The following is a 27,722-nucleotide window of genomic DNA, read 5'->3' on the forward strand; positions in this document are numbered from 1 at the left end:
ATCAAAGCAAATCTAAAACATTTATTTTGTCGATGGATAAAGCTAAATTCCAGGTTTTAATTGGGAGAAAAATTTGTTTTAAAAACAACATACCAAAGTCTTGTACAGGTCAAAGCGAAGTCTAAAAACAAGAAATATTCTAAAAAATAGGAAGCTAAAATTAGAAGATAATTTCACTTTATCACAACATATTTTTTAAATCCCTCTCTTTACGCCCTGTTTGAACCTATCAGAACTTTAACCACTATTCCTAAGTATGGGAACATGGAGGCAATAGTAACCAAAAAATATTACTTGTAGGTGCAGTAAAGATAGAGGTGAAACTCAAACTGGCATGGTCTGTCTCATGGCTGGGGATAAGATTGAACTGTGCGAAACGTGTTTTTATAAGGGGGGGGGGTTTAAGGGGATATATAATTAGGTATTCGGGGGAAGGAAACTTACTATTTTTCTGGTTCTCACAAAAAGTTTAGGCTATAGTCCTTTTTTTAATGCCTGTCATGTGACAGGATCTTTCTTTGGTTATGCAATAACTAAATTATGTAATGACATTATTAATATAAGCTGAATAATTTAAGTAATAATATAAACTGGTGAACTTACATCCCCAGAAGCTACAGCATCGCCAGGAATGAATAATTCAGGATAGACCTTGTCTAAAAACCATCTGAATGTCTTGCATTGCCTATCTCTTCTAATGGCTTTCCTTGATGAAACATCTCCATAATCTCCCTGAAAGTAGAATAGAATATTTGGATTAAATTAATATTATAGAACCTAAGAATCACATTAAGAAATTTGATCTTGCATAAAACAGGAGTAAGAATCTTGTCCGGAGGAAAAGTTAAATTTGCAACAAAATTTGACAAGGCCACTTCAGGAATTATCAATAATTTGGTCTATTTCATAAGCTAATTATGGCAATAGTGAAGATTAAGGTATTATTAAAGACACCATCTCAAGATGCTGTTTGAGCTCTTACACTTCCCAATAATCTTTTTCAATTGCTAGCAAAAGATGATGAATGACAGACTTTATCAGTATTTGATAACAATTCTGAAGATAGCAGACGTGTCTTAAAATCAAGAAGGGGGAGAAGAAGTGGATCCAAAGAAGGAGAGATCAAGAAGAAGATTTTCTAGCAAAAAGCTAGAAAAAAACCCAACAGTAACAGAAATACAAAGTAGCAAGTACTAATTCAAGGTCAACACATTAAGATACAAGGAAAACGTCAATCAATAATCAACCTTTTTACATCAACCTTCAAAACTTGAAAATGTTTCGGAAACTAAGACATTATTCCTCTTCTTAAATTTGTTGGATGTAAATGATATACGAATATTAAATACTTCCATATGGCATTTTCAAATCCAAAATTCTAAAAATTATTTCTATGACAAATCTCTGCTAATTTTACTTCCTCGTTCGGATTGTCGGAGGTCTAGGATGTATCGAATTCCTTTTGTAAGTTCTGAGAGGTCAAGCTTTACGATTAGATACCAAATACCCTTCATTCCTAACAATTATAAGCTGAATGATAAAATTCTGTTTGATCCATCCCAAAAATCTCAGCTAAATTTAAAAAAGCAAATATTAAAGATTGTTTGCTAAAATTTTGACTATTCACCATTGATGATGGAAAATTAAATTATTTGATCTTCTTATTTGTGTGTTTGTTTTTGTGTCCCTGTGTCTGGGATGGCCTTCTCTTTTATGAGTTTTTATGATACTTATCTTTTATGAGTTTTTTTTTCGATTTTTTTTTTTGTCTGTACCGTATTATATTATGAAATCATTATTACAATGAGATGTTGATGTTTTTTCTTATGTTTTTGCACTGTCCCAGCCTTACGAGCTCTGCTCTCTGTTGGGGCATAATATTGTTTGTGTATTTTTTGAGTTGAATAAAGAATAAAAGTTGAAAAAAAAATCAACCAGTAAAACAACGATTAAAACTCTGCAAAGAGGAATTGCGATATTTTCCTGTAGTGACATGAAATTCTCTTGAAGTAGAAGCCTATTGGTATTCTTTGAAGTTAGTATAGTAGGGCATTTCGTTTCCTCGTTTTCCTTGTGGGGAGGAAGAATGTGAGGGTAAAACCCAGACCCTAAGTCCATGGTAATTTTATGTCATTTCATTTCCAAGAAAGTCAATTAACGCTGATTTAGATCATCTTGATAAGAAGTGATGAACAACCAAGAATAATAATGAGAACCCAACTCAGATTATTTTTACTAGAAAAAAATCGCTGATCTATTTCGTTATTTAGAATTATTTTTGTTGTTTTATGCCTTTTTCAATATTAAGTTTTTTTTTGTCAACTTTGAGCGATCCTTTTGACTTTAACTTTGAACACATCCAGGTATATATGTTACTGTGCGTGTCCAAAATCTAGTTAATGTCGACATTCACCCCCGAATTTCCGAAATTCCTTCTTCTCTGCTTGAATTCGATTAGCTTTACGAATCACTTTTTTCGGTCTTATGCAAGTTTTGATGGTAAAAGTTAAAGTTAGGTTAGATTAAATTAGGTTATAAATCTCAGAATTGGGTAAAAACCTAATCCAACCTAGCCCAACCTAGTCACCATCAAACCTTGCATACAACTGATAAATTTAACTGGCAACGCTCACTAAATCCAAGGGGAAAAGGTATTTCAGACATTCACGGTAAAATATAAATATTTTAGAAAAAGAGAATCATTTCTGGAAACAATATAAAAAGTCATCTTTTACATCACAGGTCAGAAAATATAAGATTAGCCAAAATTTCCAATACATATATTTTTTTCTTTGCGAGTAATTACATAATGAAAGTCAGGTTGGCCCCTCTTTTAATGTTCTCTTTTGTGTGCCAGACATTTAGCCTCACTACATTGCTACTTCTTTTTGTTAAAAATTTTTAAACTCAACATACAACTCACTGCGTGTAGAGGCAAAATTTTTAAAAACAGAGAAAAATAGTCCAACAAATATCTACGAAAAAAAAATGCAAGTATTTGTGTTTTAGCCGAAAGCTTTCAAATGTTTCTCTATCGCCCCTCTTTTTCTGTGAAAGCTATTAGTAATTCTTATACTCGATTGTTGAAACTTTTTGAATTTTAGAACGGATACTTCCTAGAAATTTTTAAATAAACCAGGATAAAGAAAACCAAATATAGAATTTTTCGGCAACTGTTCAATTCATTTTGAGTGACAATAACAATCTTCCACTTTTTCTTATTTTGACAGTTCTGGTTTATAAACTAATGTACCTTTGTTATTCTACTTAAAGAAGAAAAGTAGCAAAAAACAAAATCCCTGACCGAGACAACTATAACAGAAATCGTTGTACCTTATCGTTTCCGATTCTCTGGTAGTAATACTGGGCATATTCATCTAACCAAACTTCAGCCAGTCGAACATTGTTTCGCTTCAAAACGTTCACACCACTTCTCCACTTATAGGGTGATCTCTTCCGAAAGATGTGACCAACATGGGAGCAAGGTATAATTTCAAGCGTACCACCACACATCCACGTCTAAAAAATAAATAATAGTTAAAACATCTTAAGCATAGGCAAAACCAGCTACTATAGGGAAGTCGAGGAACTTTATAGGAGCACCTGATGCCAGGAGCCGTTTTTAGGCCTGAATACACATATTTTCTATTTATTTAAAACAGGAGAAAGTCATAGACTCATCACAATCTTTTATATATTTTTGGTATTAAGGGGGGGGGGGTCGGACTAAATATGTGTGAACCACTGGTTTCCAGTTCACACTTACCCCAAACAAAATTACGAATCATTTTCTAGTTGAACTAGGTCCCCCCGATTCTGACAGGGTCAAACGGAGCCCAAACCTCTAGCATCCCAAAACCCAAACCTCACAAAACCTCCCAAACCTCACAGCCTCCCAACTCACTTTTTTCTTAAAGCACCAATTTAATTAATACAGCGAAGCAGCAATGATGCATGGGACTTATACATACCCCTTACAAGCGATGTTCCGGGTATATTTTTAATTAATTGGCATTTCCAATTTGTGACTCCACCCCATTCAATCTTCCAAAATTATGATTTCAATTTTTAAAGAGACAAAGAATAAGAATCCTACTAGCATTAATCCTACCAATCATCAAAAATCTGACGGAAAGGCAAATCAAACATGCACGGTCTGTCTGAGCAATAGAATAAGACAAAGTTATTTAATTTTTTAACTAACACAAAATAAAAGCTTAAATAAAACCAAGTAAAATAATGGCTATTAAAGCAATAAATTAGAACAGAATTTTAATAAGACCATAAATGTTCTATGACTCATTAGCTCATTACAAAAGCTACCAGATTCCATCATTCTGAATAATGAATAAGAGTCAATCATTCATAATTTTAACTCCTCCCCCACACAAAAATATTTTTTTAAGTCCTAAAACAATTATACAACGCGTTAAGAATTCCAACAATCAGACAAAATACGACTTGCTTTTTTTCCAATTTCCTCTCCCCCATAGCTATTTTCTTATGTACGTAAACTCCTCATGGACGCATACACAAGTAGATAAGCCTTTCTACGACCCTTTTACTCACACTTTAAAAAATCAGCCCCCCCCCCCCTAGATTGATTTTCCCACAAGGTTGGGTGATAAGTTTATCACCACAAAAACATCACAACAAAACACACAACAAAAACATCACCAAAAAAAAAGTCCACAATAATTTGCCGACGAAGATCTAATAAGTGGCTCTGGAAGATCTTTATCCTTTTTACTATTTATTTTTTTATTTATTTATCAACCGGCGAAAATCAACCGTCAAGGGTCTGGGATTACCTTTCATACTCGTCAATTACAACGTTAAATGTTTTAGTGCTTGGACATTGCTCTGCTTATTATAGCTCTTTGATTTTCTTTTCTCCAGTTTACTCTGGCACGCAAACAGCGCATTAAACGTCTCTATTCCCCTTCCAATTGCAATGTTGAGTGCTTCGGTATATGAAAATTTTTCTAATTATGATTCTTCTTAGTTTCTTTAAAACTATCGTTACATTGGCGTGAGCTGTGATAAGCTCTAGGATTAAACATGTTTTCTTCCAGTCTAACTTATCATCGTTAAAAGACGAAAAAAAAAATTGTTAGCCTAGTTCTAGACGAGGAATGTCAGATAGATAAAACAAAACAAGATGACCTTAATACTGGCCTGAATTTGGTTAAATAGATGCTGATTCCAAATAATAAATGATAATGCTGATGAGCCAAATAATAAAAATAAACAAGAGCTAAGAGCTCATGTGGCACTTGTGACGAGGCAAGAAGAGCTAAGAGCCAAGAGCTCATATGGTATGAGCTCTAACAAAATTCTAAGAATCAATAGATTGATTTAAAAAGAAAATCAGAGGCTTAATGCCGGTCAGGATTTAAAATAAGAGCTCTGAGTCACGATGTCCTTCTAAATATCAAAATTCATTAAGATCCGATCACCCACTCGTAAGTTATAAATACATAATTTTTTCTAATTTTTCCTTTCCAATTAGCCCCCCAGATGGTCGAATCTGGGAAAACGACCTTATCAAGTCAACTTGTGCAGCTTCCTGACACACCTACCAATTTTAATCGTCCTAGCACGTCCAGAAGCACCAAACTCGCCAAATCACCAAGCGCTTCCCCCCCCCAACTCCCCCAAAGAGAGCGAATCCAGTACGGTTACGTCAATCACGTTTCAAGTACATTTGCTTATTCTATCAACCAAGCTTCATCCCGATTCCTTCACTCCAAGTGTTTTCCAAGATTTCCCCCTCCAACTCCCCCCAATGTCAAAAGATCTGGTTGGGATTTGAAATAACAGCTCTGAGACACGAATTCCTTCTAAATATCAGATTTAATTCAGATCCGATTACCTATTCGTAAGATGAAAATACCCCAATTTTCACGTTTTCCAAGAATTCCGGTTTCCCCCTCAAACTCCCCCCGATGTCACAGGATCTGGTCGGAATTTAAAATTAGAGCTTTAAAGCACAAAATCCTTCTAAATATCAAATTTCATTAAGATCTGGTCACTCTTTCGTAAGTTACAAATACCTCAATTTTCCAAATCACACCCCAACTCCACCAAAGAGAGCAGATCGGTCCGGTTATGTCAATCACGTATCTTAGACAGTTTTTTATTCTTCCCATCCAGTTTCATCCTGATCTCTCCGCTTTAAGTATTTTCTAAGATTTCCGGTCCCCCCCAACTGCCCGCCCCCCAATGACGCTGGATCCGGTTGAGATTTAAAGTAAGAGATCTGAGTTACGAGGTCCTTCTAAATATGAAGTTTCATGAAGATCCGATCATTCCTTCGTAAGTTAAAAATACGTGGTTTTTTTCTAATTTTTCAGAATTAACCTCCTCCCCCCAATAGAGCGGATCCATTCCAATTATGTAAATCACGTATCTAAGACTTCTGCTTATTTTTCCCACAAAGTTTCATCTCGATCCCTCCAATCTAAGCGTTTTCCGTGATTTTAGGTTCCCCCACCCCAAACTCTCCCCAATGTCACTAGATCCGGTCGGGATTTAAAAAAAAAGAGCTTTAAGACACGATATCCTTCTAAATATCGAATTTCATTAAGGTCCGATCACCCGTTCGTAAGTTATTTTTTCTAATTTTTCAGAATTACCCCCCCCCCCCACCAACTACCCCAAAGAGAGCGGATCCGTTCCATTTATGTCAATCATGTATCTCGGACTTGGGCTTATTTCTCTCACCTAGTTTCATCCAAGTTCACCAAGTGTTTTCCAAGATTTTAGGTTTCCCCCTCCCAACTACCCTGCCCCCATTGTAACCAGATCCGGTCGGAATTTAAAATAAGAGCTGTGAGACACGATATCCTTCTAAATATCAAATTTCATTGAAATCCGATCACCTGTTCGTAAATTAAAAATACCTCATTTTTTTCTAATTTTTCAGAATTAACCCCCCCCCAACTACCCCAAAGAGAATGGATCCATTCCGGTTATGTAAATCATGCATCTAGGACTTGTGCTTATTTTTCCCACCAAGTTTCATCCCGACCCCTCCACTCTAAGTGTTTCCCAAGATTATAGGTTTCCCCCTCCCAAACCCCCCCCCAATGTCACCAGATCCGGTCAGGATTTAACATAACAGCTCTAAGACACGATATCCTTCTAAATATCAAATTTCATTGAAATCCGATCACCTGTTCGTAAGTTAAAAATACCTCATTTTTTTCTAATTTTTCAGAATTAACCCCCCCCCCCAACTACCCCAAAGAGAATGGATCCATTCCGGTTATGTAAATCATGCATCTAGGACTTGTGCTTATTTTTCCCACCAAGTTTCATCCCGACCCCTCCACTCTAAGTGTTTTCCAAGATTATAGGTTTCCCCCTCCCAAATCCCCCCCTAATGTCACCAGATCCGGTCAGGATTTAACATAACAGCTCTGAGACATGATATACTTCCAAACATCAAATTTCATTAAGATCTGATCAACCGTTCGTAAGTTAAAAATACTTCAATTTTTCTATTTTTTCCAAATTAACGGGCCTCCCATTCCCTTCCCCCCCAGATGGTCAAATCGGGAAAACGATACGCCCCATATGGTCAGCCGGTCCCTGATACACCTGCCAAATTTCATCGTCCTACCTTGCCCGGAAGTGCCAAAAGTAGCAAAACCGGGACCGACAGACAGACCGACAGAATTTGCGATTGCTATATGTCACTTGGTTAATACCAAGTGCCATAAAAAGGCGCTCCTTACACTTCGTGACACATTAAAACAAAGAACAATACTCACACTGCCTTTGGTCAGAATTATTTATTTAGCCTAAGAGAAGTCAAAAAATGGAAGATGCGGCGCAATGACATTCAATAATGGGGCTCGTAATAAGATTAGACAATAATTTCAATCAAAAATTTTCAGTTGCACAGTATTTTTACGAGGGACTAGCTTTCGTAGTCTGTACTTCGAACCAAACATTCTATTTCGAACGTCAAACCAAACAAATACTGTTTATCAGCAACTATCGAATATTTGGACCAAGCCAAAACTGAGAGCCGACAATTCTACTACTACCACTACTAGCAGCTCACTGCAACACTAAGCCACCTGTGGCCAACACATATACGCAAGCTCTTCTTCCATCTCAATCTATTCAAAGCCTCATTCCTTACACCCTCTTAGCAAGTCCTTATTTCCTTAAATGTTCGCTTAAGATCTTCTCCCACCCCCTTTGGAGACAAGCTGCTTTTCGTTTGGTCCTAGATGGACGATCTTTGAAAATCTGCCATTCTTCCTCCACAGAAAGAGTCCTCGCCATCTCAGCCCCTCTCTCATTATAGCCCTAGATAGCGGGAATGAACAGTGTTTTTTGTATAGCTCAATCTTTGAAATACGGTCAATTAGACGGGTATTGGATAACTTCAAACAAATCCGCCTCCATATTTCGGAATACCCACGCTTCAGGTCCATACAATTCAAATTGAATCAATTCAGATCGACTGCTTCTTGTACTAAGCCCAAACAGTTCACATAGCCCTGCACCATACCTCCCAAAATGTGTAGAAATATTTTTAATACAGTAAAGTAAACACAGAAAAGATTTGCTGCAATAGGAAATATTTGTCAATTGCCTCAACAAGCAATTTTAGTCGCTGTCATGTTATATCACTCATCTTCCATTACTTTTGCTAATGTATAGAACAATTGCTGAAAAAAATTGCATAGTTGCCCCACACAAAATGAATGTCACACAAGATGTTCACTCGGATGCCATGGCAATTTAACTGACAAGCTTTGAAATTTTAGCAGCTTAGTCAAGCAATTAATCAAGTTGAAAAAAATTCAAGTTGTGGTAAACGTTATTTAAGGATTAAGTAATAAAAATAAAACACACATTCATACTTTCATTTATACCTCGGACTTTTAAATTTAGTCATTTTAATTTATTGAAGGGCATCTGCTGAATAGCAAAAGGAATCAATAGATTATAACCTAACTAAACACTCAACTAACTTAGAAAAGTTCTAAATATTTAAATATTTTACATTTATAATTAGTCAGATGTGTTACTGTATTTTAACACATCAACAGCAATCATAAGTATGACTTTGACAAGAACTTACGTCACTGCGGGACGTAAGGTTATATCTTGTATATTTTTAAGACCTAAAAGCGAACAAAATCAATTTTTCTAAAAATGTCATTTTTCTGATGGAAATAAAGAATGAAGTGGAAACTTAAAAGGAACAAAAATTATCACTTCACAGTTCATGCAACATATATTTGCAATGCTGGTTCAAATAATCTGACTCGTGATATTTCCCTGCATTTATAGAATTTTGTAAAAGTAGCGCTTTACTAAAAATTGAGCTCGCTTGTGTTTTTTTTTATCTGCACACTATTTAGAGACTTTTCTGCCCTTAATCCTGTTTTGTTCCGTCTGCTTTTTTTGTTCAGTAAAGCGCTTTATTTTCAGTAAAGACGGTCAAGAGAAGGTTCCAAACGCAATATTTGTATAGTTTTCTTCGATTTTTCACTGACTGTTATTATCCTCGCTTTTCTCTTCTTTACAAATTTTTTGATTTGTCGCTAGTTTTACAGAATTTTATAATCATAGGAAAATATCACGAGTAAGTTTAATTGAGCCAGTTTTGCAGATATAAGCTGCATAAGCTGTGAAGCCATAAAATTTGTTCCTTCTAATCATAAAGAAAAGATACCTCTGCATATACGACCAGTGAATAGAAAAACCACATGAATCCTTCTCGCTTTCTAACTAATTTTGAAGAAAAAACGTGTGAGATAACCCCTTTCACTTTAACTAGGGCAATATCTTCTTTACTCATTTACCTTAAATGATATTAACCTTAACTGCTAATTGCTATTTACCTTAAATGATAATTCCAAGTTTTCACCGCCCCAGATATCAAAACCTTCGTCATAGGTTCCAAGTTCTTCAAAGAAAGACTTGTCAATAGAAAATAGTCCACCTGCCATTGTTGGACTGTACACAGGGTCCGCATTGTGCTCTCTTCTTTTCTTCTCCCGATCAGGAATTTGATGCCAATTGAACTAGATTACAAGTATTTACAGATTAATACTTTTAATAATTGTATGCTTTCCATATTCAATATACCGAGAAACTTAAACTAACTTCGAGTATGTTATTGTTATATCTTTATGATCTTCCTGTGGTTATAAAAATGGAATCAACAGCAAAATTGGATGTAACCTAGAGAGCTTTACATAGAAATTTACAAGGGGTAGAGAAAGAAGACTACCTAGGAAAAAGTGAATAATTCTAAAGACCTGCTTGTTGCCTGTAAGACACCTCTGGCTACGCGATGAGCAGAGATATAGAGCGGAATCTCCTTTGAATCTCCGATGTAAGCTGATGTGCCATTTCTTTGTTATGCACTATCGTTAGTCAATTATAGAATTGATACCAAACAAACAACTTTTCTATGACAACCAGGCAACGCGGCCTTTCCACTGATAAAAATTTGACAAAGTAATAGGCTAATAAAAAAATAAACAAAACCAGTCGATTTTTTTATAGGGTACAAGGCGAAGGCGGTATTTCTTTGAATGGACATAGAAGGCAAGACTTACTGGGAATCCCACATATGTACATACGAAAGCAATAAGCGAGAAAGATTTTTTTTTTTAAATCGACTGACAACTTTAGGAATCCTAATAATTCATCTCCTGAGACAGATATGGATCACAGTTTTAAGATCCTACAATTAAGGACTTAGTTCGCTTGATTTGTTCGATGTCTTTACTTGTAAATATGGAAATGACACTTGTATTTTTCTTTTGACTAAGAAGCACGAAACCACAGAAAAAAACACACATACAATTCTTTTTATGGTGTGCATCACTTTGGGAATCCTAATGGTTCATCTCCTGATATAGATTTTAATCATAGTTCTAAGACTTTATAGTTTAGAACTTAGTTCGCTTGATTTGTTTGATGCATTTGCTTGTAAATTGGAAATAATACTTGCGTTTTATTTTTGATTAAGAAGCAAGAAACCACTGAAAGAACAGACATACAATTCTTTTTATGGTGTGCAATTAGGAGCAATTTAGCACGTATTTAATGAAAATTAGACTGAAATTGTACGAATTGCAAGCTCAATGTTTTGTAATTTTCGTTAAATAGGTTAAAATTATATCTTGTTCATCTTTAAAAATATGAAGTAGGAAACAATAAAAGGGAAAGCAGGCAATTTACACTTTTTCGTATAATATTGAAGATTAACTAAACTATTTGTTATTATGATCTTTATTTGATGAATTGCGAATCTACTAAAGAAATATTTTCCAATGTCTATTGTTTTAGTGAAATTACTTTTATAGTTTTTTGTTTCGTTTCTTTTTTTCAATTTGTGGATATTAGAGACTTCTAAAAAAAAAAGTCTAACTGTGTAAGATTCCTTTCTAGCTAGTTTAATAAATAGTACTAGAAAGAAAGAAATTCCATTTCAGGTTTGCTAAATTTCTAGTTAAACATTAAACTACAAGACAACAATAGAAAGTATAATTTTAATATTTTTCAGCAAATTTGAAACACAACAATCACCTTAGGCAGGACAATAAAAGGCCCCAAAAATAAGAGGATGGTTGTGCACCACGGAAAGCTCAATTTTCCCATGACTTCATCAAACAAGCAACACGATTTTTTATGATATTGGCCCATATTTTTAGCCTAACAATCTTTCTAAGCAACCGAAAGGTCAACAAAAAATGAGCCAAAATGAGATTGATGGTAGAATCAATACCTAATGGTCCTCAATCAATAGGCCAAACAAGGAAAATTCATTTCAGGGACTTCGCATTTTCCGAATTTTCCTATTTAAAATATAATTTCTCGTTTAGTTTGAAACAAAAAACTTAATTTGAAATTATAAGGTAAAAGAAGATCTTAGGAAATATAAGGAGAAAATAAAATGAATATTAATAATAGTTATTGCGCTTATTTGAACATATTTTCAAATGAATGGTGCAAATAAACTGGAGTTGCTATATGATGAACTTTCAATTCAGCACCATCATTTGCATTATTTCCTATTACCCCCCCCCCTTTCTTATCCTTTTCATTAGTCAAATAGTTGGAATGATCATAGAGAGATTGTACACATTAGATTCTAATAAGGGACCTTTCCTTTAGGTTGACCTAAAAAAGCTTTTTTGTATAACGTGCCTTAAAACACAGAAATTGTCCACCATTTTTCCATATTATTGATGATGGTGAGGAAACAAGGGGATTTAACAAAATTTACCCGATTGTGGCCTTAGTCCCATCCTAAGGTATTTCTTGATTTATTATTCCGTCCTATCTCGCTATGAATGAACAAATATTCAATGCAATACAACATTCGAACAAAAGGATACACCTTCAACGGAAACGTTGTTAGGGGCGTAATTGTTGGGTGTAACCAACATTAAAATTAACTTTTGAAATAAAAATAAGTAGATAAATAAGTAAAATATCACCGCAAAAATAGAAAGCAAAAACTGAGCAAGAAAAGAAATGTTAGGCAAGCAGTATAGGGAAGATAGCTACAAGAGTAAGCAAACATAATACAACAAAAAGAACACAAAACGAGCTTATTCTATATTAGAAGTTGGAAAACATATGGGTCGCTCTTTCTTCATCTTATCCTAAGAGCTATACATTCTCTTATTGTCGTCTTTACAATATGACATATGCTTTGAGAGGACTTAAGCTGTCTTCTCAAGTTTTCGCTCCTTTCACAAAAAAAATCGCCTTTAATTAAAATGAAAGCGCATTAACAAAGTCTTTACTTCGTTGTTAAAACCTTTCAAACAGGAATGTGCTTATTTTGTAGAATTTGCTTTAATAAATTCAATACTTACAATAGCACTGAAAACTGGAAACTTTTCTGTTCGAATTCCTGAAAGATGATTCATTGCATTTGCGACATGGCTTATAGCCGCATGAACCGAAATTAAATTTTCTATTCTTTTGTTGAAACCAAAAAAGGGTCATACTCGTCTTTTTCATCTAAAACTAACAAATCAATCAAATCAGTTGAATTTTTGATTATTCAATTTTTTACGATTAATTAAAACCACTCACCTGGTCAAGTCAGTCAACTTTATTCTAGTTTCATAGGCAGCACAATAGCGCTGTCTAAGTAAAGAACGATGTTGGTACAATGTATTATTTGTTTTTGTTTTTTTGTCTTAGATCAGGGCACTTCGTAAAGTTGTCATAGAAACTTCAAAACGGGCTTATTCGATTTCAAATTCAAAGGGCTAGTACCCTTTTAATAGTTGAAAGTGATTGGGGGCAACCATAAACCCCTACGCCCATCATTTTTCCTAATACATCAAATACAAATTTTGAGGAATTTTTTTTGTTCAGTGTAGTTGAAAGTTCCGAAAATTATAATTTTGAGGATGACCACCCCCCATAGCCCTTGAGGCAAGGATTGTGTTATACCCTGGGGCCATATAAAGTTGTTTATTTTATAGAAATGGTTTTTTATAGAAATTGTTTATAGAAATTTTATCGAAATAATCTAAAGATCATATAACAAGAATTTCGGGGTTAAAACAAAACCCTAGAGCCTGGGGGCAAGGGTCATAAGTTATGCCCCAAGGGCATTAAGTTTTTTTTATGGAAGGCATGGTTGTATAAACTTTAGAGAAGTCTCATTTGGTTGAAAAATGGAAGCTATAATTCCCTTTTAAGAGGCAAAAGTGATTTGAGAGCAACCAGCCCCCCTCCCCCATCCACGCCCATCATTTCCCCTAACATAACCAATCAAAATTTTGAGATAGAAATACTGTTCAGTGCAGTTGAAGGGTCCAAAAAATATGTCTTTGGGGATGACAACCACCTCAGAGCCCTCAGGGCAAGGGTTGTAAGTTATGCCCTGGGGTATAATACAATTTTTATATAAAGCGTGGTCGTATATACTTTAGAGGGGTCTTATTGGAAAGGTAATCATAAGTTCTAGTTCAGGCTTTAAGAGTCAGTAATCAGAAGACAGGAAGCCTCTCCCCCACACGCCATTTTTTCCCGTATTGCAGACAACAGAAATTTTGGGATAGCCATTTTATTCAAATTAGTCCAAAGATCAAATAACAAGGCTTTTGCAGTTGCTAAAAACCACCAGAGCCTAGAGGCAAGGGTTGTAAGTTATACACCGGGAATATTTAAGGTTTTTATGGAAGGGATGGTTGTATAAGCTTTAAAAATGGCTGATTTGTTTGAATATTGGAAGTTGTACGTCCCCTTCAAGAGTCAGAAGGAATGAAGATCAAATAACACCCCCCTAACTACCCCTCTTTCAAGAAACGCATCTGATTGAAATTGTGAGATATCCGTTTTAAAACAAAACAGCCCAAAGAACAAATAACAATGCCTCCAGGGTTCACTGTTATACAAACTCCAGATGGGACTCTTTTGATTTGAAATTGGAAGTTATAGTGCCCTTTTTAAGAGTCAAAAGTGACTTGAGAGCAACCAGCCCCCCCCCACGCCCATCATTTTCCAAAAATAAACATCCAAACAAAGTGTTGCGATTCTTATTGATGCATCAACAACTATTGAGACTCAAGACGAACATAAATTAACATGATTAATGCTCACAACCCCTATGCCATCTCAAGGTTAGAACATAATTTACACTTTACTGAAAAAAAAATGTTTTCACTTTTATAGCTTAAATAAATCAAAATTATTAAGATTTTAAAGAATAAATATGAGCATTTGTATATTAAACTGACAATGCACATTCATTTGTGCTTTTTTCAGTAAAGTGTAAATTATGTTATGGCCTTGAGAAGGCATAGAGGTTGTGAGCCCAAATAATGTTAACTTCCGATGGTTTTGAGTTTGCCTCGGTTATTTATTTTAATTTCTGTGCGTTTTGGGTTTGATTATTTATTGATAATGGTCTGTGGTAGTTTTACGCTTGTTATATTATTGAATTCTATTCTTACTCATTTTTTGTTTCATGGAGTTCTTTACTTTTCCTGGAATAACTCATTTTGGGTAAAGAGATTTTTGATTAATCTTTTTAAAAAGGCTAGAAATCTTTATTTAAGTGTTAGCCTTCAGATTACAAAATTCTTAAAAGAATATTTATCAATTATAAATTACCAATTAAACCCGAAAAAACTAAATAGCAAAAAGAGACGACAAAATCAGCAGTCGCTAGTTTTATTGCATATAATTAATTTCAGTCCCATGTGTCAGTGTTCATTTCATTACGAGCGTTTAACAAAATTAACGAATGTTTTATTGTGAATGTAGTATGGTAAATAATATGAAAAAAACTTCGTTTTCTTAAAGAGTTAAAGAGGCTGCGTCCCAAAGTCGAACCTTAAAACGTACAGGAATTAGGAGAGGCAGTTGGGGGGCTGCCGCCCCCCAAACCCCCCGCTTTTAAAGACTCTTTTGTACAGGTTTTTTGTTGTGGGGGGCTACCGCCCCCCTAACCCCCCGCTCTTGGCTTCGGAAAGGCCCTCTTTTAATTAACAAAACAAAAAACCTGTACAAAAGAGTCTTTAAAAGCGGGGGGTTTGGGGGGCGGCAGCCCCCCAACTGTCTCTCCTAATTCCTGTACGTTTTAAGGTTCGACTTTGGGACGCAGCCTCTTTGGGACGCAGGTCGAAACTTTCGGCCAGATTTTCCCCATGAAGGAAAAGTCGGAGGGGGATGAAATTTGGCAGGTTTCTTAGTTGGAGCTCGGGCTACGAAATGCATCCCTTTCCATCCCTCTGCGACCACTGGAACCGAAGATCGCTTAACATTGTCGTGGTTCGCCTCTTTAAAGAGGCACGAGTGTGCCTCCTTGATCACCCACTTGACCAGTAATATGCAGTCAAATTGACTAATTACGCTCAATATAGGCTATATATGGTTCAATTATGATATCACTTGAACTACCATAGCCAATTGTACTATCATTAGTCAGTTATGTACCATAATTAGTCAGTTATAGAAAGGATACCGAAAAAAACCAATTTTTCTTTAACAGCCAGGCATCGCGTCCTTCGAGCTGATAAAAATTTGAATATCTAATAGGCTAAATGAAAAAATAAATAAAACCATCAATAGCAACAGTAAAAACAATCAATTTTTTTCAATGACAACCATGAAGAAAGGCAGGAAAACTAACAAGAGCGAAAAACATGCAAAAGCAAGATTAGTAGTCTCAGCAATGTCAAAATAAAACATTGTCCAAAACTTGACAATTACCAGTCATTAGAAGCCTTTTTTCATGCAAAAGAAGAAAAAAGAAAAAAAAGTAACTCTTCGTCAAAATTAATACGTTAGGGAAACGTGAAGTTGAGGGTTAAGCGCTATCTGTTGTCAGTTTATGCTGCATAGTACCTCTGATCCTACCACATCCACCTCCAGCAATACCTTCTGTGCCTTCAAAGCCACTGCCTAAGGTTCTACGTTACACTTACCCCGTATAAGAGGGGAACCAGTATACAACTCCTTGGTCTGAACTTCTCTTTAAGGGATACACAAAGAGGATTATACCCCACAACTAAATCAAAGCATATCCATTCATTAACCATTCGGGATCCGACAATAGGCAAATGCCTCGAAGATTAACCATTTAGGAAAACAATACTAGAACAAGTCCCCATACTTATTATCACAGCTTAAACAGCCTGAATTAAGTCTTCGAAATATAAATGAACCTGGGAAATATTTTTTAAGAGAGAGAGAGGGAAGACATAGACGGAGGGAGGGAGGATTAGGTTGAGGAAAGAAATAGGGAGTATAGAAAGGAATCGTGAAGAAAAAAGAACAAGACAACGGGATTAGAGTTATGTATTCTTTTAAATAGGCATCTGCCAGGTCCAATATTAGCTCTTTTTCTTTCAGCGCCATTATCTGCTTATTCATTTTTTCTCCTTAAACGTTATTAACGATATCGGTGTTTCGAAATCCAGAGTCTTTTAGTTTCTCCCTCTAGTTATAACGAATCAAAAAACTGTTTAATTCTGGTAATTTCTAGCTATATCAATGCTTTCCATATCTCAAAATATTTTTACACTGCAAAGTGTTCAACTGAATAGCAGTAATAATAATCAAGCATTCTTTGACACAATTAAAAAAACAACAACAAAAAACAACCAAACACAACACAACAACAACCAGTTAAGATATATGTTTTCCAACAGACTTTCAGAGCTTCCCATTTTTTTCTATAAAGAAAAAAGAATAAAACATAAAGAAAAAATTGAGCATTCATTAATTTTAATGAATGCTCAATTTATGAATGAATATTTATGAATATGCTCACTAATGAAAACTCATGTTTACGCTTATGCGCATGGTTTCTATGTTATCGCGGCAGGGCTAAACTTCTGGAAACTAGGTTTACATTAACTGCATTCCAGATGCTTGTAACTTTTGATTGGAACATTCTTCGAAACAACACTTTTTTTTCATTTTCGCACATCACTTAAAATTCACAGATTCAAAGGATTAGTATTTAGAAGTAATCCGTGTGCCCCTATAAGAGAATACTTGGACACCCTATAGTTCATATCGCTGGACTTTATCTTTAAAGGCGAAACTATCGAAGAGCCAAACCAAATAATTTGGAAACATCTTTCTCATCAAAATTTTCATGAAACGCATCTCCTAGATCCTACGTGAAATTTCACATTTTTTTAGATCCTCCACAATAGAGTTTTCTGATATTCTGAATCTGACGGTTGGATTTTCATTAAGATCGCTTGACTTCTTGGGGGTGTTCTCCCCCCCCCCATTTTTCAAAATTCAGGCAAATTTCCTCAGGCTCATAGCTTTCAATAGGTAACATTAAACTCAATGAACTTCATGTTCTTAAAATAAGCATAAAAAGTCATTCCTTTTTACATGTAAGAACTGTTTAAAAATTCTTTTTTTTTAGAGTTTCGATCACTAATGGGCCTAGTCGTTCCCTACTTGGTTCGTTACCACGAACTTTCTGATTATCCCTTAGCTTTGACATGGCAAGAACACGTTGTGTGAAGAAAGGGTGAAAGATTGCCAAAAACCGTCCTTTTTGGCCAACCATCTAGGGCCAAACAAACATAAGATCGTCCGCAGATGGAATATCTTACGGAAAGATTTAAGGGAAATTAGAAGTTTTTTTGGAGGGAGGGGGTTGTAAATAGGAAGGCTTTGACATTTTCATGTTTTACTTCGCACTGACCGACTGGTTGTGCAAATAAAGAGGGTAGCTGTGGTTGCTGCAGAGGCAAGTTTGCGTTTGTCGGGACTGTTATAAAAAAAACTGTCATATGTATGTGGCGCTTAGCCACGACAGATAAAAAAAAAAATCATGGTCAAATATTTACTTGCTCGCAACCTTATTGGTTTTGACAGAAAGATGTGCCAAAAAGAAACAGACATACTAGACCCCGACGCCACGCCGATTTTTTTGGTAGTGCGCCCAATGAAAGGCGGGCCGGCATGGAGAAAAATGGTGCCGCGTAAGATTAATAAGTTTAATCAAGATTATTTTAATCTTGAGATTAAGGATTATCAGTTTCCGTCTTTAAAGTGACTCAGTATGTCACAAAGTGCCAAAATATGTGGAATTTACAGGATTACAAAGTGTCCTTTTCCGTAATTTTTTTTTCCTTCGTAAAACGACTTCACAACGTCATGTATTAACAAAAGATTTGACTGTTTGGATCTGTGACATTATTATACAAAAAAAAAGTTTTTTTTTAACTAAAAGTAAGGAGCGACATTAAAACTTGAAACGAACAGAAATTATTCCGAATGTGAAAAGGACAGTCCCCTCCTCAATGCCCCGCTATTTACGCTAAAGTTTTTTATTGATTTAAAAATTAGAGTTTTGAGAATGAGTCAAACTTTAGCGTAAAGAGCGGGATGTTGAGGATGGAACAGCCTCATTCATATACGGAATAATTTCTGTCCGTTTTAAGTTTTAATATCACTCTTTACTTTCAGTTAAAAAAAACTTTGTTTTAAATTTAATTGCTGAAAGTTTTTGAACTAATGCAGGTTTTGATTTGGATCACCGTAGATGAATAACTGAAATGAAATTTGCATATTACTTTTATTTTTCTTTGGCTAAATGGCTTTCTCAAAGTTTTGATCGGACGATTTTGAGAAAACCGGAGCGGGGGAGGGGGCCTAGTTACCCTCCAATTTTTTTGGTTACTTGAAAAGGCCACTAGAACTTTTAATTTTTATTTACGAACGTTTTTATCAGTAATAAATATACATAACTCACAAAATAACTTATTCAACTAACTTCTATATTCGTATATTTTTATTATTCCAAATAATAAATTATTTATTATTATACGGAATATTATTCCGTATATTTTTATTATTATTATTCCAATTCTTTAAGAATGACCCCTGAATCACAAAGGCCGTTTAATTAGAATAAATAGCACTGCTGAAATGACTAAAAATACTGTAGAGTAAAGAATGATATATTGAGGAGGGGACGAACCCCCTCATATATATAATTATTTATATATATAGATAATTCCTGTTCGTTTAAAGTTTTAATGTTGCTCCTTACTTTTAATTGAAAAACACTTTTTTATTTAATTTGTCGTTGTTTTTTTTAAATAATGCTGGAGAATCCAGCACCCCCTTCATATAAATTTTCTTCCCCGTGATAAATCTCTCCATGGAAAGATCCTCCTACGTAACCCTTCCCCCAGCCCCCTCCCCCTAAACCAGAAAAATACCCCTGTAAACGTCTGTATACTTCCCAATTCTATATAGAAACAATAGGCAAAGTTCATAACTTGCACCCCTTCCTTCGGGGACTGTGGGGGATTAAGTCATCCTCAAAGACAAAGTTATTAGATTTTTCAACTATGCTGAACAAAATGGCTATCTCAAAATTTTGATCTGGTGGCTTTGGGAAAAGTTGCCCTCCAGTTTTTGGTCACTTAAAAAGAGCACTAGAACTGTAATTTTCCGTTGGAATGAGCCCTCTCACGAAATTCTAGGACCACTGGGTCAATACAATCACCCTTGCAAAAAAAAAAAAAAAAATAAAAAAATAAACACGCATCCGTTATCTTTCTTCTGGCAAAAAATACAAATTCCACATTTTTGCAGATAGGAGCTTGAAACCTCTACAATAGCGTCTTCTGGTACCCTAAATCTGATGGCGTGATTTTCATTAAGATTATACGATTTTAGGAGGTGTTTTATCTTTTTTCACAAAAATAAGGGAAATTTTCTCAGGCTCGTGACTTTTGATGGATAAGACTCAACTTGATGAAACTTATATATTTAAAATCAGCATAAAAATCCAATTCTTTTGATGTATCTATTGGTATCAAAATTCGGTTTTTTAGAGTTTAGGTTACTATTGAGCCGGGTCGCTTCTTGCTACAGCTGGTTACCGCGAATTGTTTGATTGAAAAAGCCACAACAGTTTTGATTTATTTTGATTTCTTGCATTGTGAACACTGGGGGGATAATACTTTCAATATCTATTTTTGTTTTAAAACGCAAATGGAAGCTTAGATCAACAGTTTAAAGTTAAGAATATTTCGACAAAGCCGTGAGTTCAAAGTATATTCTTGAACTTTTGCAGCCAAAGCCACATTTTTCTTATTTTATTGCGCACTTTTCAGGTTTAGCGAAAAAAGATAAAAATACGATCAAACAGATGCAAAAACAGTAGTGGGAAGCGAATAACTTATTTAATTCAGAAATATACTTTACTTTCTTAGTTCAAATCCAGCCGATTTGGCAAAACTACGAAAATGCAAATTTAACGATTTTCGCATTTTATCATATTTGTTCCGAAAAATTCACTTGGATTTCGGAAAGAAGAGAGGAACAAGATTAAAATCTTTTTCGAAATTAGACCAAATCTTCAACTTTTTTAGATTCTAGATTTTGATTCGGCCTTAACTACATTTAATAGCTAGACAACTACAAGACTTCCTTTGGAGAATTTATAAATTGAATTACTGAGTCTGGGGCCTTCTCTATCAGATCTTGGAATTGGTGTCATAATCGGATTAAAATTTTGGACTCTCTGAGATTCTGCTAAAGCTACTCTGCTTTTTTCTCGGAATCAGTATAATTTTGGACTTTTGATACAACTTTGGTCAAATTTCAAAAATTTAAGAAGACTGCCCCCCTCCGAAGTGACGCCCCTGTCTGTTAGAATAGAGATAGAAAGCAGCATCCACGTGCTTTTGACATAATCGTGATTTCCATTGTTCAAATTTGTCCTAGTTAAGGCCTCCAAACTGGGTCTAGTGTAAATGTCATAAGGTATTTGCAAGACACAGTTTTTATTTTTCTTCCCACAAACAAACAGAATTGATTCATCTTCTTGGATTCTTCGAGTCCTTAGATTCTTCTGTGTTGTGCTGCAAACGAAGAGCAGAACCTGCTCCACTATTGTCACACACACTGGGTTGAAAGGTATGATACTGTGATTACAATGTTTCATTGAGTACAACGATAGGTATGAAGAAAACACAGACACGGTGGGAAGCGAACGCTAATGTTTATTGAATAGCAAAAAAAAAAAAATAATAAAGATCCTCCTGAGCCATTGCTGGCACATAGGGCGTCGAGTATTGAATAGCAAGAGATTGAAAAGCCTGAAGAAAAAGCTCTTGCTCCAACATATTTTGAGTGTTGTCGCTTGTGTCACGCTTTCCTTGAATTTACGTGAGTTACTATGCAGTATGTGCCCCCGGTACGGTAAGGAGGGAAAGCTTGGGATGGCTAGGGCACGTTCTACGGATGTAGGATGAGAGATTGACAAAGATTGTCTTTTTAGGTCAACCGTCTAGGGCCAGACGAAAATCAGGCCGTCCCCAGTTGGGATTGGAGGATGTCCTAGGGAAACTTTAAGGGAAATGGAAACTTCCCGGGAGGGTGTAAAAAGTGAAGCGCTGAATAGATTGGAATGGAGGAAGAGTGTGCGCAGCTGTGTTAGCCTCAGGCGGCTCAGTGCTGCAGTGAGTTGTTAGTAGCAGTAGTAGTAGTCTAAGATAGTAAATTAAATACGACGATAAACTGGACATACTAACCATACTGCTTCTCACCAGACTTTAGAAATAAAGAGAATCAAAATATAAGAAAAAATAAGCTAAATATAAAAAAGAAAAACATGAATAAAAAAAACGAAAAGCAGGAGATTTAGCCTTGATTCCATGAGCTTAGAGCTCAGTAAAAAACATAAATAATAAACTCTCAAAGAAAGAAACCCTAAATTATATTGGGACAAATGCACAGACGCAGTTCCTTGAAACCTACTTTTTGTAAGACATGAAATTTAAAATTCAACTATAATTAAAAATGGTTATTTCACGTTACATACCTGGTTGCACGAAAAGACTTGGTGACAATCCTGGATGCGCTTCCGCACGTATAGAATTTTTGAATTTCTTGCTTCTTTTTTACATGACATAATTTGATTGGCAGTTTTAATAGGTATGATACTGTTGTTCTAGTCTGCATTTGAATTGCCTAGCTTTAACTAGGCTAGGCTTAGCCAATATTAAATAATACAAACTTTTGGATGATGGTCTTTTTATTATCTTTGATAGAAGCTGATTGAGATGAGAAATACATTCAAGAATAGATTTAAAGCCTAGAACATACTCTAAAAGCCCTATTAAAGTATCCCCCTCCATTCTTTCCTCCAATGGCTAACGAATGCCACCGAACCGACTACAGCATAAGTGAAGCTCACCAAAAGGGCTTAAGCCTCACGCCTTTGCTAAATTCAGATTCTCAAGGTTTTAAAGAATTTTTTTTAAAGAAACATTTCATAAAATCAACTGAGAACAATTATGTTTTGATATTTGTCCTCATCTCCCCTTTTAATGAGAAGAAATATAGCCCTATGTTATATATTCTTTGATTCTAATCTAATGACAATTTTTTCTGTTTCTAATCTTATGACGATTATTCTATTTATGAAGATGTTTGAGTTTTATATTAAAATTAAATGAAAACAAAGTTTTTTTCAACTCAAAGTAAGGAGCGAAATTAAAACTTAAAACGAACAACAAATTACCCCGTATATGAAAGGGGCTGTTCCCTCCTAAACGCCCCACTCTATACGCTAAAGTTTTACCCTTTCTCAAAAGTCTACTTTTTAAAACAATAAAGAAACTCTAGCGTAAAGAGCAGGGTGTTTAGGAGGGAACAGCCCCTTTCATATACGGGGTAATTTCTGTTCGTTTTAAGTTTTAATGTCGCTCCTTACTTTAAGTTTGAAAAAACTTGTTTTTTTCCTTAATTTCTGAACGTTTTTTAATTAATACATGTTTTGATTATGGCTCTCCGCACATGAATAATTAATCCGAAATTTGCATATTAATATTTTAGTGGCTAAATGGCTTTCTCATAGTTTTAGCCGGAAAATTTTGAGAAAAGGGGGGCTTATATTCGTATATTTTTTTTACGTATATGAGAGGGTTCGTCCCCTCGTCAATACCTTGCTCTTTACACTAAAACTTAAATTTTATCCCAATTCTTTAAGAATGACCCCAGAATCACAAAGGTCGTAGAATAAATAGTTGAAATTCCAAAAAATACTTTAGCGTAAAGAGCGAGGTATTTAGGAGGAGATGAACCTCCTCACATGCGTAATAATTTCTGTTCGTTTTAAGTTATAATGCTGCTCCTTACATCCAGTTGAAAAAACTTTTCATATTTATTTTTCATTGTTTTTTTTTAAAGAATGGTAGAAAATCCTGTGCCCCATTCATGGAATTTTTCTTCCCCCATGGAAAGATCACTCCGCGTAACCTCCTCCCCTCCCCCCACCAGAAAAATCCCCCTGAAAATGTCTGTACACTTCCCAATAACTATTTCTATACTACTACTACTACTAATAACTCACTGCAGCACCAAGCCGCCTGAGGCCAACACAGCTACGCACGCTCCTCTTCCAACCTAATCTTTTTAAAGCCTCCCTCTTTACACCCTCCCAGGAAGTTCCCATTTCCTTTAAATCTTTATTTATGACATCCTCCCAACCCAGACAAGGACGACCTGCTTTCCGTGTAGCCCCAGACGGTTGGCCAAAAAGGACAATCTTCGGTAATCTGTCATCCTTCATCCGTAGAACGTGGCCTAGCCATCTCAACCTTTCTTTCATTATAGCCCCAGAAAGCGGGATTGAACCACACTTTTCGTACAACCTACTGTATGAAATACGGTCAGTCAGCCGGGTACCCAGAACAATCCGTAGGCAATTTCTCTGGAAAACATCTAGTAAATTTTCATCTGCTTTTCGGAGTGCCCATGCTTCAGAGCCATATTTGACCACTGTCATCACTGTAGCTTCCAATATTCTGATCTTGGTTTGTAGACTTATCTTTCTATTCTTCCAAACTTTTTTTAACTGTGAAAAAACACCCTGAGCTTTAGCTATTCTACTTTTAACATCTTCACTGCTCCCACCATCTTTACTAATAATACTACCAAGGTAACTGAAGCTCCCAACCTGATCAATCTTTTCGTTACCTAATGTCACCTGTTCATCTTCACTTATTCCTAGCCTTAGTGACTTAGTCTTCTTAACATTAATTTTCAAGCCTATTTTAGCACCCTGAACTCGTAAAACCTCTAAAAATTCATTCATTTTGCTCACACTTTCATCTAATATGCTTAAATCATCAGCATAATCAAGTCCAGGAGCGTTATTCCTCCCCATTTGATTCCATGGTCTCCAATTGCCTTTCCTGCGCTCCTTAAGACGAAGTCCATCAAAATGATCCATATAAAGGGGGATAGAACACAACCCTGCTTAACTCCTGATTTAATACAAAACCAGTTGCTAACCTCATTTCCTACCTTAACCGCAGCAGTATTATTCTCGTACATAGCGCAAATCACTTTAATGTATTTTTCTGGTATACCATATAACGATAAGACCTTTGTTAACGCTGTTCTATCAACAGAATCGAAAGCTTGCTCATAATCGATAAAACTAAGGACCAAAGGTGTTTGACAACGAAGGGACTTCTCAATTATTAACCTAAGAGTGAAAACATGGTCGACACATCCTCTACCTTTTCTAAAACCGCATTGTTCTCCCCTTAAAACTTTGTCTACAGCATGTCTATATGTAAACAATAATCAAAGTTTGTGACTTGCAGCCCCTCCCCCGGGGACTGTGGGGGAGTAAGTCATCGCCAAAGACGTAGTTATTAAGTTTTTCGACTATGCTGAACAAAATGGCTATCTCAAAATTTCGATCCGGTGACTTTGGGAAAACAATGAGCGTGGGAGGGGGTCTAGGTGCCCTACATTTTTTTGGTCACTTAAAAAGGCACTACAAAAGGCCACTGGGTCAATACGATCACCCCCGGGAAAAAGAAAAAACGAAATAAACACGCACCCGTGATCGGCCTTCTGGCAAAAAATGCAAAATTCCACATTTTTATAGATAGGCACTTGAAACTTCTACAGTAGGGTTTTCTGATATACTGAATATGATGGTGTGATTTTCGTTAAGATACGATGACGTTTGAGGGGTATTTCCCCCCTATTTTTAAAAACAAGGAAAATTTTCTCAGGCTCGTAACTTTTGATAGGTAAGACTAAATTTGATGAAATTTACATATTTAAAATCAGCATAAAAACTCGATTCTTTTGATGTATCTATTAGTATCAAAATCCCTAGAGTTTTGGCTACTATTGAGCCGGATCGCTCCTTACTAAAGTTCGTTACCACGAACTGTTTGATAACACATCTTTGGATAAATATCCTTTTTTTTTTCGCTCACCAAAGAAAATATATGAGCCTCACAGCTTTCCACTCCTTCCAAATATGCTGACAGATACTTCCTTCATTGGCTATAGCTTTGTTCAACTTTTTCTTTTTTTCTTTTTTTGTGCACAATTTGGGAATTCATATTTTGTATACATATTGTATTTGAAATAAAATCAATCGATTTACATTAAAAGTTGGTTTAAATTGATGTTTGTTTATTCATGTACAGAGGTTTTCATCTTTGATAGTGGTTTGGCCGTTGGTTCGTTTTATATGTTTTCTCAGGTGATTTGCCAACGGCGTTTTATTGGTGGATTTTGATTATTTGATCCGACATGGCAACTCACTTTATGTCTTCTTTATTTCTTCTAACAAGTGATTTTTGTTTATTCATTTATTATGTCCAAGGATCCGTTGAGTTTTTTTTTACTGCCGGGCAAGTGTTTTTGTTTAATCTATATTGGAGTTAGATTAATAAAAACTTTAACCTTACAAGAAAATTTATACAGTAATATTTATTACATTCCTAACACACATTTAATCACAATGATTGTAAACAGGTGATTAGATTTTTTCTAGATAGACATTTTTATAAAATAGATTATTTTAACTATGTGTTTTTGAAATAACTAGTAATTTTAATCTTAAAGTAAAAAATCAGTCTCAAACACCAACAAATCAAAGAAAGGAAATTCAAAAAATTACAACCAAAAATCGCGAGTGCTGAAAAACTCTTGTTTCATTCTTGACTTAAGAATAACAAATTCTCAAACTTACATTTTTTCAATTTCAAATATTTTGGGGATGAAAACTGTCATACATAATGTGTCCTAGTATGTTGTTTGTCTATAAAAGCACGTTTTTCAATTTCTGAGAATTGGAAAACGCAAGAGAAAATATCTTAGCCATTGCTTCAAATTTTAATCTTAAAATTATGAACCCTTTCAAGTCCTAAGGCCCACTTATTTCTCAAATAACAGAAAAGGGAAAGAACGAGCTTTGCTAACCAGGGAACTCCACAGGGAACTCCAGGGACTTTAATTCTCAGGCATTTCTCGGCACTTAGCATCATAGTTCTCCGCCCTTACACCCCGATTTGTTTTGTAAATGACTAGATTATCAAATTGAATTAAGTCTCAAGTGTGTATGGATTCCTGCAAGAAATCAAGCTGTTTGGTGGTTGAGTTTTATCGGATTTAAATAAAGAAATTATGAAGAAGCCATAAAGTATACATGCAGTTAAATGGACAAGCGCATATAAGAGCTCGACTGTTTGCTATACGCAAGTACTTAGGGATCTAGTTCTTCTTCATTTTTTTTTGTTATTGTAGCTAAACCTATTTCTTTTTGTGCAATTGAACAATTTTTCCGGAATTGAACTTTTTCAATTTTTGCCAACTCCAAGAACCCAAAATTCCAACTTTTTATTGAGCCACTGAGTGCCCGGTGGTGTCATCTATTGGTATTAATCGAACCATTAGACACACCCAGGGTCAAATTTATTCTTTTATTAATTTATCAACCGATTTAGCAGAATTTTTCCTAGAAGTCCACATTATTCTTTTCAAAAACGTTCACCCATAATAACCTTCAAAGTGAAAAACGTCAAAATAAATTTCCCGGCCATTATTTGTAAAAATTTTAAGGAAGGGAGCGGGTCTTAAGATTAATTTTATCGTTTGGGAAATTTTTCCCGTAACTAAGCCCAACCCACACTGGTTAAATATCTCAAAAAACTCTCAGGAATAATGTCATCTTAGTTCCAGCAAAAATCAAGTCTAAAACATTTCTGTTTTTAACTTAACCCATGTTTAGATTTAATTCAATGCTTACTTTGAGTACTCGTAATTTCGACCAAAAGCCTCGTGTGTTCTGACACTACATGGTTGGAAAACCGCATATATATCTAAAAATTCGTTGATTGACGTAATTGACCGTGGAATTCAATTACTTTTCCATATTGCATGAAAACCGCTCAAAA

At 35.3% G+C, this 27,722-nt stretch overlaps 1 protein-coding gene across 7 annotated transcripts in view; it reads right to left on the minus strand.

Annotated features, from left to right (window-relative positions):
• The window catches only part of LOC136027392 (putative polypeptide N-acetylgalactosaminyltransferase 9), a 101,197-nt gene that overhangs the window by 15,175 nt on the left and 58,300 nt on the right, over nt 1-27,722 (minus strand). For all 7 annotated transcript variants that reach the window (XM_065704594.1, XM_065704587.1, XM_065704591.1 and 4 more), the window contains exons 7-9: nt 9,873-10,055; nt 3,334-3,519; nt 604-732 (exon numbers count right to left, since the gene is read on the minus strand). In XM_065704594.1, coding sequence (XP_065560666.1) covers nt 604-732; nt 3,334-3,519; nt 9,873-10,055 — 498 coding nt within the window. The remainder of the gene's footprint in view (nt 1-603; nt 733-3,333; nt 3,520-9,872; nt 10,056-27,722) is intronic.

This window comes from Artemia franciscana, chromosome 5 (genome assembly GCF_032884065.1).
Source record: "Artemia franciscana chromosome 5, ASM3288406v1, whole genome shotgun sequence".
Taxonomy (NCBI): Eukaryota; Metazoa; Arthropoda; class Branchiopoda; order Anostraca; family Artemiidae; genus Artemia; species Artemia franciscana.